This window comes from Erythrolamprus reginae, chromosome 10, assembly GCF_031021105.1.
Source record: "Erythrolamprus reginae isolate rEryReg1 chromosome 10, rEryReg1.hap1, whole genome shotgun sequence".
Lineage (NCBI taxonomy): Eukaryota > Metazoa > Chordata > Lepidosauria > Squamata > Dipsadidae > Erythrolamprus > Erythrolamprus reginae.
The window spans coordinates 23198260-23216768 of NC_091959.1; the positions used below are offsets into that span (position 1 = coordinate 23198260).

An 18509-nucleotide genomic window follows, 5' to 3' on the forward strand; every position below is an offset into this window, starting at 1 on the left:
AACTACTCAAAATTTCCGCTAACAGTTCTCCAGAACTAGTCAGAACCTGCTGAAACCCACCTCTGATTGGGGGAGTAAACATCTTTGGGGCTACTTGGTAAAACAATCAACCAATAGAGCACAGCTTCAAAAGCCTAGTATTTTCTCTTGAAAACAGATGGAGAAACTTTGCCTTTTGTAAATACCTTTACAGGTCCATGAACCGATCAGAAGTGAAATTCTAGAGCAGATCCTGAACAGAGTGATCACAAATGGAGGCGTTCCCATCACCCACTTCATAGGTAACTTTGCCATATGGAATTTGAGCTCACCAAATAGTTTCCAGTATATGATTGTCAACCTTAAACCCTTGCAGGATGGAGTCTGAGCAACTAGATAGAGCTGAGTGTTTACTGGCTGAACTGCAAATAAATGTGTACCTGTCAACAGAATAGAATGGAATAGAATAGAATATTGGCCAAATGATATTTTTCATTCCGAAAATTAAGGCGTCAATCAGCCTCGCTTCAGGGTTGTCAAACTTGCATTTAGACATCACGGTGCGAAGGCGGGTAGCGTATTGATTGATGGACTCTCCTTTGATCTGACTCATACGGGAGAATTGGTGGCGGTATACAATAGCTGGCTTGGTCGGCTTAAAATGAGACGCCAGTTTAGAAGTCAAGGTGTCCCAAGAGACTGAGTTTGCCGGTAGCGGGTCAGTTAGAGTCTGAGTCAAATTGTAGATCTCGGAGCCGCAGTAGTTTAGAAAAATAGCTCTTTTTCGGCCGCTGTCTGTGTTTTTCATTCCCGCTGCTTCAAGGAAGACTTTGAATTTATTTATTTACTTACTTACTTACTTACTTACTTACTTACTTACTTACTTACTTATTTATTGTTAGAGTTGAAAGGGACCATGCAGGTCATCAAATCCAACCCCCTTGCCTGAGCAGGAATCCTAGAGCACCCCAGCCAAGTGGCAGTCCAATCTCCTCTTGAAAGTGTCCAGAGTTGGAGAGTTCACAACCTCCGCAGGCAGGTTGTTCCACTGATTGATCGCTCTGACCGTCAGGAAGTTCTTCCTTACTTCTAGGTTGAATCTTTCCTTGGTCAGCTTCCAGCCGTTGTTCCTCGTACGGCCCTCTGGTGCTCTGGAGAATAGAGTGACCCCCTCCTCTCTGTGGCAACCCCTCACATACCTGTATACAGCTATCAGAATTTTCCTAGGTAGTCGTCCCAGGTTGACTTTTCAGGGTCGAAGGGGTCGGGTAGGTTGTCCATGTTGAAGGCACGTAGGTTCGACCTTCTTCGTCGCCAGTGAAGAATACTGAGACTGTCAGCTTCTTTAAAATGCTTTTATTCTTGGTAGTAAAGCATACCGTTTCACTTGTGACTTCAGCTCTCGGCGCGACTGACTGAAACTGTCCGCTTGCCGCTTTTATACTTTCACTTTCCCGCTTAAATGCAACTGTCACCAACTTAAATTTTCCCGGTCAACTTTTGACCCAATCACATTCAACATGTCTGGTTCAACTATTTACATTAACTCAATACATATTCAACACCGCCCCTCTCCGAGGACTCGGGGTGGCTTGCAACATATAAAAGGAAACAATAAAACACAATGTCTGAATCCAATTAATTAAAACTAGATAAAATGATCTAAAATCCCCAATTATGTTAAAAATCGATTGTACACTTCCAGACATCGTCCATACATAACCTTTCGTCAGCCAGTGGGCCAAGATCTAAGCATATGCTCTCAGTGTACATAAAAGAAAAAATAATCAAGAATCATAAGGTACAACACTTCATGATAGTCATAGGGTACAAATAAGCAATCCAACCATATTAGGAACCAACCAACATAAAATGTAAGGTTACAAGCAACAAAATTACAGCCATGCAGTCATAAGTGGGAGGAGATGGGTGATGGGAACAATGAGAAGATTAATAGTAGTGCAGACTTAATAAATAGTTTGACAGTATTGAGGGAATTGTTTGTTTAGCAGAGTAATGGCACGCTTGGAGAAAAACTTCTTGTGCCTAGTTGTCTTGGTGTGCAGTGCTCTTTAGTGTCATTTTGAGGGTAGGAGTTGAAAAAATTTATGTGCAGAGTGCTAGGGTTCAGTAAATATGTTCACAGCCCTCTTTTTGACTTGTATAGTATACAGGTCCTCAATGAAGGCAGCAATTGTTCTTTTCTGCAGTTCTGATTATTCTCTGAAGTCTGTGTCTGTCTTGTTAGTCTATTCTATTTTCCTTTCCTTTTTGAAAATAGAATAGAATAACAGAGTTGGAAGGGGCCTTGAAGGTCTTCTAGTCCAGCCCCCTGCTTAAAAACATGTGCTTATTCATAATATCCTGCCCCCTTTTCCTACCAGATGCCACAGCTTTGAATGTTCTCTCCTCCTCTCTTTGCAGACTTATTGTCCAGCATAATTCTATCTGCTCCTCTGGTCCTCCAGAATTCTTCCTCTAATGTTACAGAAGCTTTTGAGCATTTGCCATTCCTTCCTCTTGACACCGTCCAAGGGTTTCTCAAGGCCGTACAGGTAAATATAATGTTATAAATGTTTGGTTGCTCAAAAACCGAGATACTTTTTAACATACTACAGATAATTAGAAACACAAAAGCGTGCTTTGACCAAAAACGAATCCTCAATCACTCAGGGTTTTTTCTCCCCTTCTCCCACTCATAGAGAAAAGGCCCAAAGTGGCTTATAAAACTGTTTGTGTTTTGATTTGGTATTGGGATAGTTTTAAGACGGTTTATCAAGTTAAGGCGCACATCAAAACCTGCCCCTTTCTATCATATTCTTGTTGAGTTTCCAAGCTGCCATATATTCCTTCTCAGAAATCCCTTGTTTGCCAAGCCTGTGACACTCTTAACTTTGGTTTTCTCCCAGCCTTTACTCAAAATAAGCATGTCCCTGAGAGACTCGCTGATCCTTGTTCTTCGCAAATCCATGTTCTCTGGGTAAGTTGCCTTCTTTTCTTTTTAAAAAGTATTCTATGTTTGTTGACTTCCCCCTGCACCTGTATGTGCAAATTCTTTTTTTTTTTTTAAATACAATTCAGTAGAATTGTTCGATCGCTTTTAACTCTTGATGAATTAAATAAAATTTCCCCAAAAGAATGATCGGTGATGTTTGGATAGAGAGCCTTAAATCTCTGTGACCAATAAATAAAATTTTCCAAAAAGAATTATTATTATTTCATTATTATTATTTATTAAGAAAAGAAAAGGATTTAGGGGTAGTGATTTCTGACAGTTTCAAAATGGGTGAACAGTGCAGTCAGGCGGTAGGGAAAGCAAGTAGGATGCTTGGCTGCATAGATAGAGGTATAACAAGCAGGAAGAGGGAGATTGTGATCCCGCTGTGTAGAGCGCTGGTGAGACCACATTTGGAATACTGTGTTCAGTTCTGGAGACCTCACCTACAAAAAGATATTGACAAAATTGAACGGGTCCAAAGATGTGCTACAAGAATGGTGGAAGGTCTTAAGCATAAAACGTATCAGGAAAGACTTCATGAACTCAATCTGTATAGTCTGGAGGACAGAAGGAAAAGGGGGGACATGATCGAAACATTTAAATATATTAAAGGGTTAAATAAGGTCCAGGAGGAAAGTGTTTTTAATAGGAAAGTGAACACAAGAACAAGGGGACACAATCTGAAGTTAGTTGGGGGAAAGATCAAAAGCAACATGAGAAAATATTATTTTACTGAAAGAGTAGTAGATCCTTGGAACAAACTTCCAGCAGACGTGGTAGATAAATCCACAGTAACTGAATTTAAACATGCCTGGGATAAACATATATCCATCCTAAGATAAAATACAGGAAATAGTATAAGGGCAGACTAGATGGACCATGAGGTCTTTTTCTGCCGTCAGACTTCTATGTTTCTATTAGATTTGTATGCCGCCCCTCTCCGAGGACTTGGAGCGGCTCACAACAAGCAATACAAAATGCAAATATTAAAAGCAATCACGTGACCCAAACAAACCATACACAAACGAAACAGCCAAGGGGTATATCAATTTCCCCATGCCTGGCGACATAGTTGATTCCAGAGGGCCGGGGCTGCCACAGAGAAGGCTCTTCCCCTGGGTCCCACCAGACAACATTGTTTTGTCGACGGAACCCGGAGAAGGCCATCTCTGTGGGACCTAATCGGTCACAAGAATGATTGATGATTTTTAGACAGAGAGCCTTAAATCTCTGTGACAAGGAAAGTTTAACAAATGTTCGTGGTGTTTCTTAAAAGTTATATATCGGGATTTGTTTGTTTAATTTCATTTCATTTAATTTATATGCCGCCCAACTCCCAGGGGACTCTTGGTGGTGAACAAATAGCCCATCATTTAATAAGCTTTCATCCTGAGGTGGAGAAAGGCTAACTTAAATTTGTTTTTTCTCTTGATTGCAGACAAGTAGATGCCCGCAAGTCAGCAGTGGCTGGATTTTTGCTGCTCTTGAAAAACTTTAAGGTTCTGGGGAGTTTGACCTCTTCCCAATGCAGCCAAGCAATTGGAGCCAGTCAGGTAAGAAAAAAAAATGACACTGGTTCCAGGACGTTTCAGTAGCTCTCCTGCAGGTTCTGGTGCTTAGTTCGATCTGTAGCACAAATGCATATACTGGAAGGGACGTTTTTGAGAAATGATAGAAACTATCAATTACAGTTAACTAACTCATGGATTTAAATTATCCAATATTCCAAATGTCTACAAAATATTTAATATATTGTCCTCAGTGCTATGTTGGTTGGGAGTATTGAAGATCAGTATGGATTGGTGGCAGGTTTGAGCAATTCCATAAATAGCTACAGAGTCTCTGAGAGTCAAGCAGCACATAAATGTATTATTAGTATTTTTTTTAATGTCTTGTCCATCAGATCTTACTCTAATTGAAAAACGATTTCCTATTTAACTAGTATCATCAAATTAGGCTGAGTGGTGTGCTGGCCTAGAGGTGGAGCTCTTGCCTCACAATCAGGAGGCTTGTGAGTTCGATCCTAGGTAGAGGCAGATATTTCCCTCTGGGCACCTTGAGAATTTATCTGCTGAGCAAAATATCTCATTGGCGACATGAAGAGTGAAATGCTCTTGGTTTGCTCGTGCCTGTCGGTCGTTGGAGAGCCAGTTGCAGAGGGAGCACGAGGCTCCGCCCACCTGCCCGGACACCGCCATGTGGGTTATTTTACCCTCTGCACATTTTTTACACAGGGAGTAAAAGAACCCATGTGATGGCGTCTGGGTTGGTGGGCGGAGGCTAACGCTCCCTTCCCAACTGGATCTCCGGCGACCAATGGGCATTTCTGACAAATTTCTGCAAAGTCTGTAATTTTTAAAATTATCATTCCCTCTTTAGGGGCTCCTTCGTTTTTCCACTGCTGCACCAAGGCCATCCTCACGGGTGTCCGAATGTGAATGATTAAGTATTGGATTTCTTTTTTTGTAGTTCTTGGTAAAAATCCCTAGTAAGAATAATTCTGGATTTTTTTCCCAATTTCATTTTTCGTAATTTCTTTTAGCCATTTTGCTCTCTTATTCCAGTCCTTTTTTGCTTCAGAGCATGTCCACCATTGGTGGTAGAATGCCCCATTTTCTTTTTCACACTTCCAGCATCTCGGTGATGCATTTGGTAGCCTTTGCTAGTTACCGATTCCTATATAGGTCGGTTGCAGTGGCCCGAGATCACGTGATCCTCTTTTTTGTGACCTGAGAAGCAAAGAGCCAGGGTGGTGCAGCAGGTAGAGTGCAGTACTGCAGGCCACTAAAAGCTGACTGTAGATCTGCAGGTCAGCGGTTCAAATCTCATCACCGACTCAAGGTTAACTCAGTCTTCCATCCTTCTAAGGTGGGTAAAATGAGGACCTGGATTGTGGGGGCAATAGGCTGGCTCTGTTTAAAAGTGCTATAGTACTCAGGAAAATTATAGAATGTGCAGAGCTAGATATGATGACGAGGCGGTTAAATAACCAAGAAGAATCTGAATTCTATAATATTTGGCATACAGTATATGTCTGGTGGGATAAAAAAAATGTATAAGGATGTTGAAATATAAAGTCAAAGAGTTAAACTTATTAGAAAGAACAAGCTATGTAGTGATGATTTACATTAGAATGTATCTCTCTGATTTGATCTAATTTACAATTAGTTTTTCCTTTTTGTATAAAAGAAGACTTCTACTTTTGAGCGGAGCAACTGTAGCTCCTCTTCATGTTATTTGTCTTGTTGTTTTTTTTAATGTGTTTGTAATGTCTTGTTTTCACAAAATTATAAAAATATTATAATTTTTTTTTTAAAGTGCTATTGCTAACATGTTGTAAGCTGCCCTGAGTCTAAGGAGAAAGGCAGCATTAAAAAACAAACAAACAAACAAACAAACAAAGTCCATCCAGAAGCCAGATTCACTTAAATAACTGTTGCCAGAAAGGATATAAAAGGAGTCTTCGGAGAGGGGCGGCATACAAATCCAAATAATAAATAAATAAATAAATAAAATTCACTTTTAACACCTATCTTTAGCCACTGAAATGTTGGGCTCATTTGCGGTCGCAAGCCGAGGACTCTGCTGTGACTGCTCCTTTCTTCCAGGTCCAAGTAGATGTCCATGCCCGCTATAATGCCGCGGCCAACGAGGCCTTCTGCTTAGAGATCCTGGGCAGCCTGAGGCGATGCCTGAGCCAGCAGGCCGACGTCAGACTCACCCTCTACGAGGTAAAAAGAGCTCCCTTTGTGCAATCGACTTAATTCCCTAACATTCCTACATTTCTAAATGTAGTTTAGAAATGAAAGAGTAGTAGAGCTTGGAACAAACTTCCAGCAGACGTGTTTGGTAAATCCACAGTCACTGAATGTAAACATCCCTGGGATAACCATATTATTATTATTATTATTATTATTATTATTATTATTATTAGTTAGATTTGTATGCCGCCCCTCTCCGCAGACTCGGGGCGGCTCACAGCAGTGATAAAATAATATACAGTAAGAAATCTAATATTAAGAGTCTAAAATAACAATCTAACAATAAAAGCCTAAAACCCCCATTATGTAAAAAGCATACACAAAACCATACCATACATAAAACTACATAGGCAAGGGGGGATGTCTCAGTTCCCCCATGCCTGACGGCAGAGGTGGGTTTTAAGAAGTTTACGAAAGGCAAGGAGGGTGGGGGCAATCCTAATCTCTGGGGGGAGCGGGTTCTAGAGGGTCGGGGCCACCACAGAGAAGGTTCTTCCCCTGGATCCATCCTAAGATAAAATACAGGAAATAGTATAAGGGCAGACTAGATGGACCACAAGATCTTTTTCTGCCGTCAATCTTCTATTTTTCTATGTTTCTAGCTGTGCCTCAAGTAAACAACTACTTGAATAGTTAATAGAATATAGAATAGCAGAGTTGAAAGGGACCTTGGAGGTCCTCTATTCCAACCCCCTGGTCAAGCAGGAAATCCTATACCAGTGATGATGAACCTTTTTTTCCTTGAGTGCCGAAAGAGCATTCAAGTGCGCTATAGTGTATGCGCGAGTGCCCACACCCTTAATTCAATGCTTGGGGAGGGCGAAAATAGCTTTCCCTGGCCTTCCAGAGACCGGAAATGGCCTGTTTCCCAACTTCTGGTGGACCCAATAGGCTCGTGTTTCGCCCTCCCCAGCTCCAAACGCTTCCCAGGTTAAAAACGCCCCCTTCCATCCCCCCAGATGGTCTTTGGAAGCCAAAAAAGCCCTCCCAGAGCCTCTGTGTGAGCCAAAAACCAGTTGGCCGGCACACACATGCATGTTGGAGCTGAGGTATGCCGTCGGCCCGCGTGTCAGCAGATATGGCTCCGTGTGCCACCTGTTGCACCCGTGCCATAGTTTCGCCATACTGTCCTATACCGTTTGAGAGAAAAGTTTCAGACAATCTCTTCCTAAAAGCCTCCACTGTTGGAGCACCCACAGTTTCTGGTGGCAAGCAGTTCCATTGGTTGACTGCTCTCACCGTTAGGAAATGTCTCCTCAGTTCTAGGTTGCTTCTCTTCTTGATTAGTTTCCATCCAGTCTTGCCTTCAAGTTCTTTAGAAGAATAGATTGGTGCCCTCTTCTTTGTGGATCGTGGGTGGTGGTAGACTTCCTACTTCTCCAGTTCTTGTCTGATCAGTTTCAAGCTCACTTTTAAAAAAAACACCAAAACCTTCATTTTGTCTTTCCAGGGTTTTTATGATGTCCTACGCAGAAATTCTCAATTGAGTCATTCCATTCTGGACATGCTTCTCTCGCAGGTACAGGAATGACCAAACGTTAGAAGCTGGATTTAGGTGAAATGCCATCCAGAGTTCTGGGGTCACTCTTTTGAGTCTTTGCCTACCCTTGCTTTGGATTGTGGCTCTGCTTTTGGAGAGAAATCCCCAAACCTAGTTGATTGGATGAGGCAAAATGGCCAAGTGGATTTGCCAGGTAGATGGGGAGGAGAAAGAAATATGGATCTAAATCACACATTCTTAATGAGAATAATATTTTGAACATTTAAAGCAATAGCACTTAGACTTACTGTATTTTTCAGTGTATAAAATGCACCCCCCCCCCCCCAAAAGTGACTCGAAATGTTTGGGTGTCTTATAAAGCGAATGTTGCTGAAGCCCCACCCGCCTACCAGCCCCCACCCTTCACCCTCTGCCTCCCAGCAATTTTACCTCCTTGCAGCAGGCAGCAGCAGCCTGATTTAGCACAAGCAGCTGACTGGCAGTTGGATGGACCTCCCAGAATATCACCTATCAGCAGATAGGCAGCTGGCCAAAATTGGTTTGTGCAAAGATCAAAAATTGGGCACATAGCGGCAGCAGTAGCGATGGGCGGTGGCAATGGAGAATGGTGACCTCTGCAGCCTAGAACAGCTGATAGATGACATTCTGAGAGGCAGATCCAACCACCAATCAGCTGCTCATACTAAATCAGGCTGTGCATCTTATAGTTTGTGTTGTGGTTGGATCGCAGCCAGGTCCTCTGGCAACAGACTTTGAGCCTAGTGAACCAAGGCCATCTGGGCATGGTCGGCTTGTGTGGCTGTTGGAGTGAGGAGGAGGAGGAGGAGGAGGAGGGAGAGATTGGGTATGAGGAGCTTGCAGAGGCCATAGAACCCCCAACTGGGGATTTGCCTGGGCCTGAGGAGGAAGAGGAGATGAGGGATCCAATCCTGGATGGACGGGTCAGAAGGATGCGGGGGAGGCAAGAGCAGTTACACAGACTCAGAAGGAGGAAGTGAGCACAGCTGTGCATAGTCTGCGCTCCCAGAGGGTATATAAGGGGGAGGAGCTGGGAGGTGTCCTTTGCAAAAAGCCAATGTTTGTTCCTCCAGAGAAGAAGGGTTTTTTGCCTGTTGTTTGAAGAAACCTTGCTGCAGTTCTGGACAATTATAGGGTTAAGAATCTTGTGGGTAATTCTTGGCTTGAGAATCACTTGTTTGGGAATTATCTTATCAACTTGGCCTCTTGCCTGAACTTTGGCAGTTGAAAGACATTCTTTTGTCCTCGTTTGTGCTTTTCAACAAACATCATTGTAAATAGACTCCTTTCTCATTTCGAAGTTTGGGTTTTAATTTGGGGTTAATTACTGGCTGGTTGCAATGCAAGACAGAACAGTTTGTAGTGTCTTATAGTCCCCAAAATACGGGTATGTACCACTTTACAGTGCAAGTTTCTTGGGTGACAAGTGAAATGTTTTCAAAGAGGAACCCCCCCCCCCCCCCAAGAAAATCCAATTGGCTTTTTAAAGAGCCTTTGGGATGCTCAAATGAGTGGCTGTGTTCTGAAATACATTATCATTCATAGGCAAGTAACCTCAGAATCCATTGAAAGAAATATTAATCTATTCTTGGAAGGAAGCGGTGATTGTGACAGGAGCAGCTCCCCCCCCCCCCGGCTCATTCAGCAAATGGTTTCTTCATTCTAATATATTTTAAAGCTCTCTTTTTAATGGGGGAGCTTTCTCCTCCTTGCTGATTATAATTTTTAAATAGATTATTATTTATCAGTTAACAAATTAATCTCTCTTTTTTTGTTGCAACAGATAAAGCAATATTATGAAGCTGAACCAGACCTGTTGCCACCGTTAAAATTGGAAAAATGCCTCCTGGCTCAAAGAGATCAAATCTTCTTGCAGGAACCTTTGGTGAGAAAGAAAGAAAAAAGTGGGAGCATTCAGATAGCAGCTCTTTTTAAAACACTTGTTTAAAATGTGGGTCTGAGCTTGCATTCTGAGTCAGCAAGAGAATATTGGCCTATATCCAGTGATGGGCTACCAAAATTTTTACCACCACACTTATGCATTTTATTTCAACATCTTTCAGTGCAAATTGAATGTTCTGGGGTGGAGCTCCATTTTCGCTACCCCACTGCGTTTCCCCCCCGTCCCAGCAGTAGTCCACCCCTGATTATCTACTCTATAAAGTGTATGTACGCACATGCACGCACAGCTCTTCTAAAATTATACACATTCAACCTCATTTACAGTGATAGGAAAAACTTACCCAGAGCCCAGAAGGGGGAAAAAAATAAAATCAAAATTTTGCTACTGGTACTGCAAAGCTGACCGTACCCATAGGAGTCTACCACTGCCTATATCCTATACATATCGACACATTTTATTCATTGAATGCAGCTTTTGAAAAAAAATGTGTGTGGTTGGCTTGAAATGGGAAAAAAGCATTTTTCATTCATAGTTTAATGCCACGATTCCTTCAGGCTCACCTCTTGTGCTGTATTCAACATTGTATGGCCTGGTATACGAACGTTTTAACTGCGCACCAGCAAGCTAAAGAAGATGAGGAGGAGGAGGAAGAGGAGGAGGATAGAAGCTTCCAGGAAGAATTGGATAAGATGTTGGAATCCATCACGAGACGAATGATAAAGAGCGAACTAGAAGATTTTGAGCTGGTAATTGATTCATTTGTTCATTTGTGACATTCCTATGCCACTCTACTCCAAATAGCTCTGGGCAATATGTAAAAAGCAAACAGAGATTAAAAACAACAGAAAAAATAGTAAACAATGTAAACCATAATAGTAATGTGGAAAAGCAAATGAGAAAGAGGTGGTGCGGTGATTAGAATGCAGTACTGCAGGCTACTTCTGTTGACTGCCAGCTGCCAGCAGTTCGATTGTGATCAAGCTCAAGGTTGACTCAGCCTTCCATCCTTCTGAGGGGAGTAAAATGAGGACCCAGATTGTTGGGGGGGGGGGAATGCTGACTCTGTAAACCACTTAGAGAAGGCTGGAAAGCACTGTGAACTTCTATATAAGTAAGTGCTATTGCTATATAAAGCACTATGAAGCGGTATATATAAGTCTAAATGCTAAGTGCCTATATAAAGCACAATGAAGTGGTATATAAGTCTAGGTGCTACTGTTATTGCTATGTAAAGCACTATGAAATTATAAGTCTAAGTGCTATTGCTATATAAAGCACTATGAAGCGGTATATAAGTCTAAATGCTAAGTGCCTATATAAAGCACTATGAAGTGGTATATAAGTCTAGGTGCTACTACTATTGCTATGTAAAGCACTATGAAATTATAAGTCTAAGTGCTATTGCTATATAAAGCACTATGAAGCGGTATATAAGTCTAAATGCTAAGTGCCTATATAAAGCACAATGAAGTGGTATATAAGTCTAGGTGCTACTGTTATTGCTATGTAAAGCACTATGAAATTATAAGTCTAAGTGCTATTGCTATATAAAGCACTATGAAGCGGTATATAAGTCTAGGTGCTACTACTATTGCTATGTAAAGCACTATGAAATTATAAGTCTAAGTGCTATTGCTATATAAAGCACTATGAAGCGGTATATAAGTCTAAATGCTAAGTGCCTATATAAAGCACAATGAAGTGGTATATAAGTCTAGGTGCTACTACTATTGCTATGTAAAGCACTATGAAATTATAAGTCTAAGTGCTATTGCTATATAAAGCACTATGAAGCGGTATATAAGTCTAAATGCTAAGTGCCTATATAAAGCACTATGAAGTGGTATATAAGTCTAGGTGCTACTACTATTGCTATGTAAAGCACTATGAAATTATAAGTCTAAGTGCTATTGCTATATAAAGCACTATGAAGCGGTATATAAGTCTAAATGCTAAGTGCCTATATAAAGCACAATGAAGTGGTATATAAGTCTAGGTGCTACTACTATTGCTATGTAAAGCACTATGAAATTATAAGTCTAAGTGCTATTGCTATATAAAGCACTATGAAGCGGTATATAAGTCTAGGTGCTACTACTATTGCTATGTAAAGCACTATGAAATTATAAGTCTAAGTGCTATTGCTATATAAAGCACTATGAAGCGGTATATAAGTCTAAATGCTAAGTGCCTATATAAAGCACAATGAAGTGGTATATAAGTCTAGGTGCTACTACTATTGCTATGTAAAGCACTATGAAATTATAAGTCTAAGTGCTATTGCTATATAAAGCACTATGAAGCGGTATATAAGTCTAAATGCTAAGTGCCTATATAAAGCACTATGAAGTGGTATATAAGTCTAGGTGCTACTACTATTGCTATGTAAAGCACTATGAAATTATAAGTCTAAGTGCTATTGCTATATAAAGCACTATGAAGCGGTATATAAGTCTAAATGCTAAGTGCCTATATAAAGCACAATGAAGTGGTATATAAGTCTAGGTGCTACTACTATTGCTATGTAAAGCACTATGAAATTATAAGTCTAAGTGCTATTGCTATATAAAGCACTATGAAGCGGTATATAAGTCTAAATGCTAAGTGCCTATATAAAGCACTATGAAGTGGTATATAAGTCTAGGTGCTACTACTATTGCTATGTAAAGCACTATGAAATTATAAGTCTAAGTGCTATTGCTATATAAAGCACTATGAAGCGGTATATAAGTCTAAATGCTAAGTGCCTATATAAAGCACAATGAAGTGGTATATAAGTCTAGGTGCTACTGTTATTGCTATATAAAGCACTATGAAATTATAAGTCTAAGTGCTATTGCTATATAAAGCACTATGAAGCGGTATATAAGTCTAAATGCTAAGTGCCTATATAAAGCACAATGAAGTGGTATATAAGTCTAGGTGCTACTGTTATTGCTATGTAAAGCACTATGAAATTATAAGTCTAAGTGCTATTGCTATATAAAGCACTATGAAGCGGTATATAAGTCTAAATGCTAAGTGCCTATATAAAGCACAATGAAGTGGTATATAAGTCTAGGTGCTACTACTATTGCTATGTAAAGCACTATGAAATTATAAGTCTAAGTGCTATTGCTATATAAAGCACTATGAAGCGGTATATAAGTCTAAATGCTAAGTGCCTATATAAAGCACAATGAAGTGGTATATAAGTCTAGGTGCTACTGTTATTGCTATATAAAGCACTATGAAATTATAAGTCTAAGTGCTATTGCTATATAAAGCACTATGAAGCGGTATATAAGTCTAAATGCTAAGTGCCTATATAAAGCACAATGAAGTGGTATATAAGTCTAGGTGCTACTACTATTGCTATGTAAAGCACTATGAAATTATAAGTCTAAGTGCTATTGCTATATAAAGCACTATGAAGCGGTATATAAGTCTAAATGCTAAGTGCCTATATAAAGCACAATGAAGTGGTATATAAGTCTAGGTGCTACTGTTATTGCTATGTAAAGCACTATGAAATTATAAGTCTAAGTGCTATTGCTATATAAAGCACTATGAAGTGGTATATAAGTCTAGGTGCTACTACTATTGCTATGTAAAGCACTATGAAATTATAAGTCTAAGTGCTATTGCTATATAAAGCACTATGAAGCGGTATATAAGTCTAAATGCTAAGTGCCTATATAAAGCACAATGAAGTGGTATATAAGTCTAGGTGCTACTACTATTGCTATGTAAAGCACTATGAAATTATAAGTCTAAGTGCTATTGCTATATAAAGCACTATGAAGCGGTATATAAGTCTAAATGCTAAGTGCCTATATAAAGCACAATGAAGTGGTATATAAGTCTAGGTGCTACTACTATTGCTATGTAAAGCACTATGAAATTATAAGTCTAAGTGCTATTGCTATATAAAGCACTATGAAGCGGTATATAAGTCTAGGTGCTAAGTGCCTATATAAAGCACTATGAAGCGGTATATAACTCTGTGCTGTTGCTATGTAAAGCACTATGAAATTATAAGTCTAAAGTCTATTGCTATGTAAAGCACTATGAAACAGTACATATACGTCTAGGTGCTATTGCTATTCAGCAATTTACAAATATTAGAAGTGGTCTTTCTAATTTGCTTGCTTTTGAATGTTAGGATAAATCGGCAGACTTCTCTCAATCGACCGGAGTGGGCGTAAAGAACAACATCTATGCCATTCTAGTGATGGGGATCTGTGAGGTCTTGATTGAATACAACTTCAATAGAGGCAGCTACAAGTAAGGAATTGAATTCTTACTTTCAAAGCTTCTGAGCTTTTGAGCTTATATGTTTACCTTTGGTAATGTGTGTGTTGCAGTAAGAACAACTTTGAAGACGTTCTGAGCCTGTTCAAGTGCTACGCAAAACTTTGTGAAATCCTGAAAGAAAAAGCAGGAAAGAACAAACTCTCGTCCACAAACAAAATTGCCCGAAGTTTCCTATCAATGGGCTTTGTGTGTACTTTACTTACAAGTCTTTTCAGGTAAAAAAAAAATTAACTTAAAGTACTGATCATTCCCTGCAGGCTTTGAAGGGTCAAGAGAAGCCCACAGAAATGAGGTGGGCTAGAAATGGCACTAGAAGTACAGAAATGATCTTAGAATAGTTAATTTTTTTCATATTTTTATGTGCCAAGTGAAACGGTATTTGTGGAAGAAGTCTGGTTAGACAAGTCTAGAGTTGTAGCTACAATGTAAGCCCATTGTAAACAGCAAGTTTATGCTAATTTTCTGCATTCCCAAAATGCGTACATGCATGTGCTGACAAAAACACAACAAATAACTAAAACCTATGAAATCCAGAGATGAATCCTATTTTGGAAAAGTTGGCATTGGGAATATTTTTTGCTTCTTGTCCTACTGTGTGATTTCTTTAAAAAATGTTATTTCGCACATGTTGGTTCTTAAAAGTCCACCATAGCCAAAAGAACTTTAGTTAATGCCAAACATATGGATAGTTTGAAGCTAGTGAGTGGTCTTTGGGAGAAAATGTATACTTAGAGGAAACACTGGTTTTCACAGATACTCCAACTGACTTTCTTTTAGAAGGCTTCAGGCTTACACTTGATAAAAAGAATACAAAATCAAACCCACAGTATGTCCGATATTTCGCAAACTGTTTTAGATATGCTTCATGGCTATACTATTAAGTATGTTTGTGTGAAAAAGAAAAGTGATGGTGAAGTGTATGTACTTTAAATTATGATAGAATAATAAAGTTACATATCATGCAAAAAAAAAAGAAGTACAGAAATGAGCTATAAAAACTGAATGAAATCAGACAACACCTATGGATTTAGACATGGCATTTGCATATTTTCATGAGGAGTGGTGCAGTGGCCTTAGAGATGGAGCTCGTGCCTCACAATCAGGAGGCAGTGAGTTCGATCCCAGATGGAGGCAGATATTTCTCCATCTAGGCACAATGAGAATATGGTCTGCTGGGCAAAACTCCGCATTGGTGACATGAAGGGCATCTGGCCATTAAACACTGCTATATCCATTCAGTTGTCCAGACTCCACCCTGCAAGGGATTATTGGTATGTCTCGGTATAGTTAGGCTATGAGACCTTGGACATACATTGAGCAGAGAATTTTAACAGAGTGTGGATGTGTGGTAAAGCCAAAGAAAAAGACACAGACTTAGTTATGCTTAATAAGTACTATTTACATATATACAAAATAGAAACAATCTATAACAAGCACCAAGCAAATGCACTCCCCCCTCAAGGCAAAGCAAAAGCAAATGAGTGATAAAGCATCATTGAGGGAAGGAATACTGGCGCCCTCTTATGGCGAATCAGCTCAAAATATTTAAAGTGATAGTACAAGAGACTACAATAGGTAGTTTACAATGGCAAACCCTAACAATTATGTACCTTATACTAACGGATTATGGGGGTCATTAAAAGATGATGATTTATATATTTTCATTCTCCCCCCCCCTCTCTTTTACCTACTGTCAGAGGTGTGTGCAGAGGAACCCTTGAGCTATCGAGGACATGCACATAGAAACAGGATATTGCAGTAGATATAATATAGTAGATACGTTAAAATGCAAATAGTTTTTACTTTTAAGAAATAACACAGTTCAAATAAACAGTCCAGGTCAGACATGTTTAAATCAGTCACTCTATAGAAATACAATACTCTTACCAGTTTGTCTTTGTCATATTTTATTTATTATTTATTTATTTATTGGGGTTATATGCCACCCCTCTCCAAAGATTCGGGGCGACTTACAACATATAATAAAAACAATAAAATACAATGGCAAATGCAATTAATTAAACTAGATAACTAACCTAAAATCCCCAATATTTTAAAAATCAATTGTACATATTCAGACCTCAACCATACATAACATTCATTGCCCAGGGGGCCAAGATCTAATTGCCCCAAGCCTTCCCCATATATATTCAACAAAGATATTACAGCTTATAAATACATCAGAATATCAGGGAGAATAACACAGTGATCAAGTCAAAGAGTCAAAAAGAATGAAACAGAGAATAAATCATGATCTCTACCTCCCTCTTATGGCCACTTGCATTATTACAGCCAATCAGAAGATAACATTCATTTTAAAGCTATATTACATCAATCCAAACAATCATATATTGTTGGCTTGTTCATATATTACCAACCCAACCGTTTGTACAGAGTACTAACACTTACTCAGTCCAGAATTTTCTTCCAACCCTTTAGGGACTGTGCCCAAAGCCACGAGGAGAGCTTGGCTGTTCTTCGCTCCAGCACTGAGTTCATGCGCTATGCTGTCACCGTAGCGTTGCAAAAAGTGCAGCAATTGGATGAGACGGGACAGACAGATGGGCCAGAGGGAGAGAACCCAGGGAAGATGTTCCAGTATCTTTGCAAAATCACTCGGTGAGTTAAAATGCTAAGTGGTCAAGAAGTTTCAGTATTTTAATAAATACTATTTGTGTGTGTTTGTGTGTGTGTGTGTGTAAAACCTTCAGAAATATAGTAGAACCTATATACATTCTTGTTCTGACCTAGGCCTCTTGATTAAATAAGATGTCACACACGGCGTCCCACAAACCTCTTTTATTTGTAATGGCTCATAAAAATCATATACCAAAATGTCCTTTCTGTTAGTGACTACTTCACTTTCAACCACAACAACAAACGAGCACGTAATAGATTTAAACTAGATGTCAACCACTGTAAACTAGACTGCAAAAAATACAACTTCAGCAACAGAGTAATCAACGCCTGGAAAGCACTATCTGTGGTTTCTACTCCTAATCCCAAAACCTTTAACCTTAGATTGTCTACAGTCGACCTCTCCCTAAAGAAGTCTGTAAGGGGTGTGCATAAGCGCACCCTTATGTCTATCGTCCCTGTCCTACTGTCCTATTGTCTTTTATCATTACTTTTCTAATGTTATGTTTATACAAATTACCATCCTAAAATTGCTTGACAAATATAAATAAATAAATAAATAAATAAATAAATAAATTACTTTCATCATCAGCCGTAATAAGTCCAAACAAAAGAAAACAAGTCTGACTAGAGTCTTTCAGGGAAAGACAGATAACACACACGAACCTTGCCCTTCTTTGCCAAATTTGATGTGCAACACACACACACACACATATACAGTATATCTCTTGTAAAAACTTACTAGCTCAAACTTGCTTGCTCAAACTGCCCAAGGAGCTGCTGATACAGTTCTACAGAGGAATCACTGAGACTGTCATCTGCACCTCTATTACTGTCTGGTTTGGTTCTTCAACCAACAAGACTGACACAGACTTCAAAGAATAATCAGAATTTCTGCCAACCTGCCTTCCATTGAGGACCTGTGTACTGCACAAGTCAAAAAGAGGGCGGTGAAAATGTTTACTGACCCCTCACATCCTGGACACAAATTGTTTCAACTCAAAACGCCGCTATGGAGCACTGCACACTAATACAACTAGACACAAGAACAGTTTTTTCCCCATAGCTGCTAAACAAATAATTCCCTCAACACTGTCAAACTATTTACTAAGTCTGCACTACTATTACTACTAGTTTTTTCTCATCATTCCTATCACCCATCTCCTCTCACTTATATGACTGTAACTTGTTGCTTGTATCCTTACATTTGATTGTTTCCTCATTGCTTATTTGACCCCTATGACAATCATGAAGTGTTGTATCTCATGATTCTTGACAAATGTATCTTTTTATTTTATGTACACTAAAAGCATCTGCACCAAAGACAAATTCCATGTGTGTCCAATCACACTTGGCCAATAAAGAATTCTATTCTATTCTACTATTAAAGTTCCTTAAAGGCGCCACAAGAAGAGT

At 39.5% G+C, this 18509-nt stretch overlaps 1 protein-coding gene across 4 annotated transcripts in view; it reads left to right on the top strand.

Moving 5' to 3' along the window:
- The window catches only part of FANCI (FA complementation group I), a 52397-nt gene that overhangs the window by 15836 nt on the left and 18052 nt on the right, over window positions 1–18509 (top strand). For all 4 annotated transcript variants that reach the window (XM_070762939.1, XM_070762940.1, XM_070762936.1 and 1 more), the window contains exons 14-24: window positions 194–281; window positions 2404–2534; window positions 2889–2959; window positions 4416–4530; window positions 6586–6708; window positions 8189–8257; window positions 10041–10142; window positions 10715–10906; window positions 14305–14426; window positions 14507–14671; window positions 16896–17075. In XM_070762939.1, coding sequence (XP_070619040.1) covers window positions 194–281; window positions 2404–2534; window positions 2889–2959; window positions 4416–4530; window positions 6586–6708; window positions 8189–8257; window positions 10041–10142; window positions 10715–10906; window positions 14305–14426; window positions 14507–14671; window positions 16896–17075 — 1358 coding nt within the window. The remainder of the gene's footprint in view (window positions 1–193; window positions 282–2403; window positions 2535–2888; window positions 2960–4415; window positions 4531–6585; window positions 6709–8188; window positions 8258–10040; window positions 10143–10714; window positions 10907–14304; window positions 14427–14506; window positions 14672–16895; window positions 17076–18509) is intronic.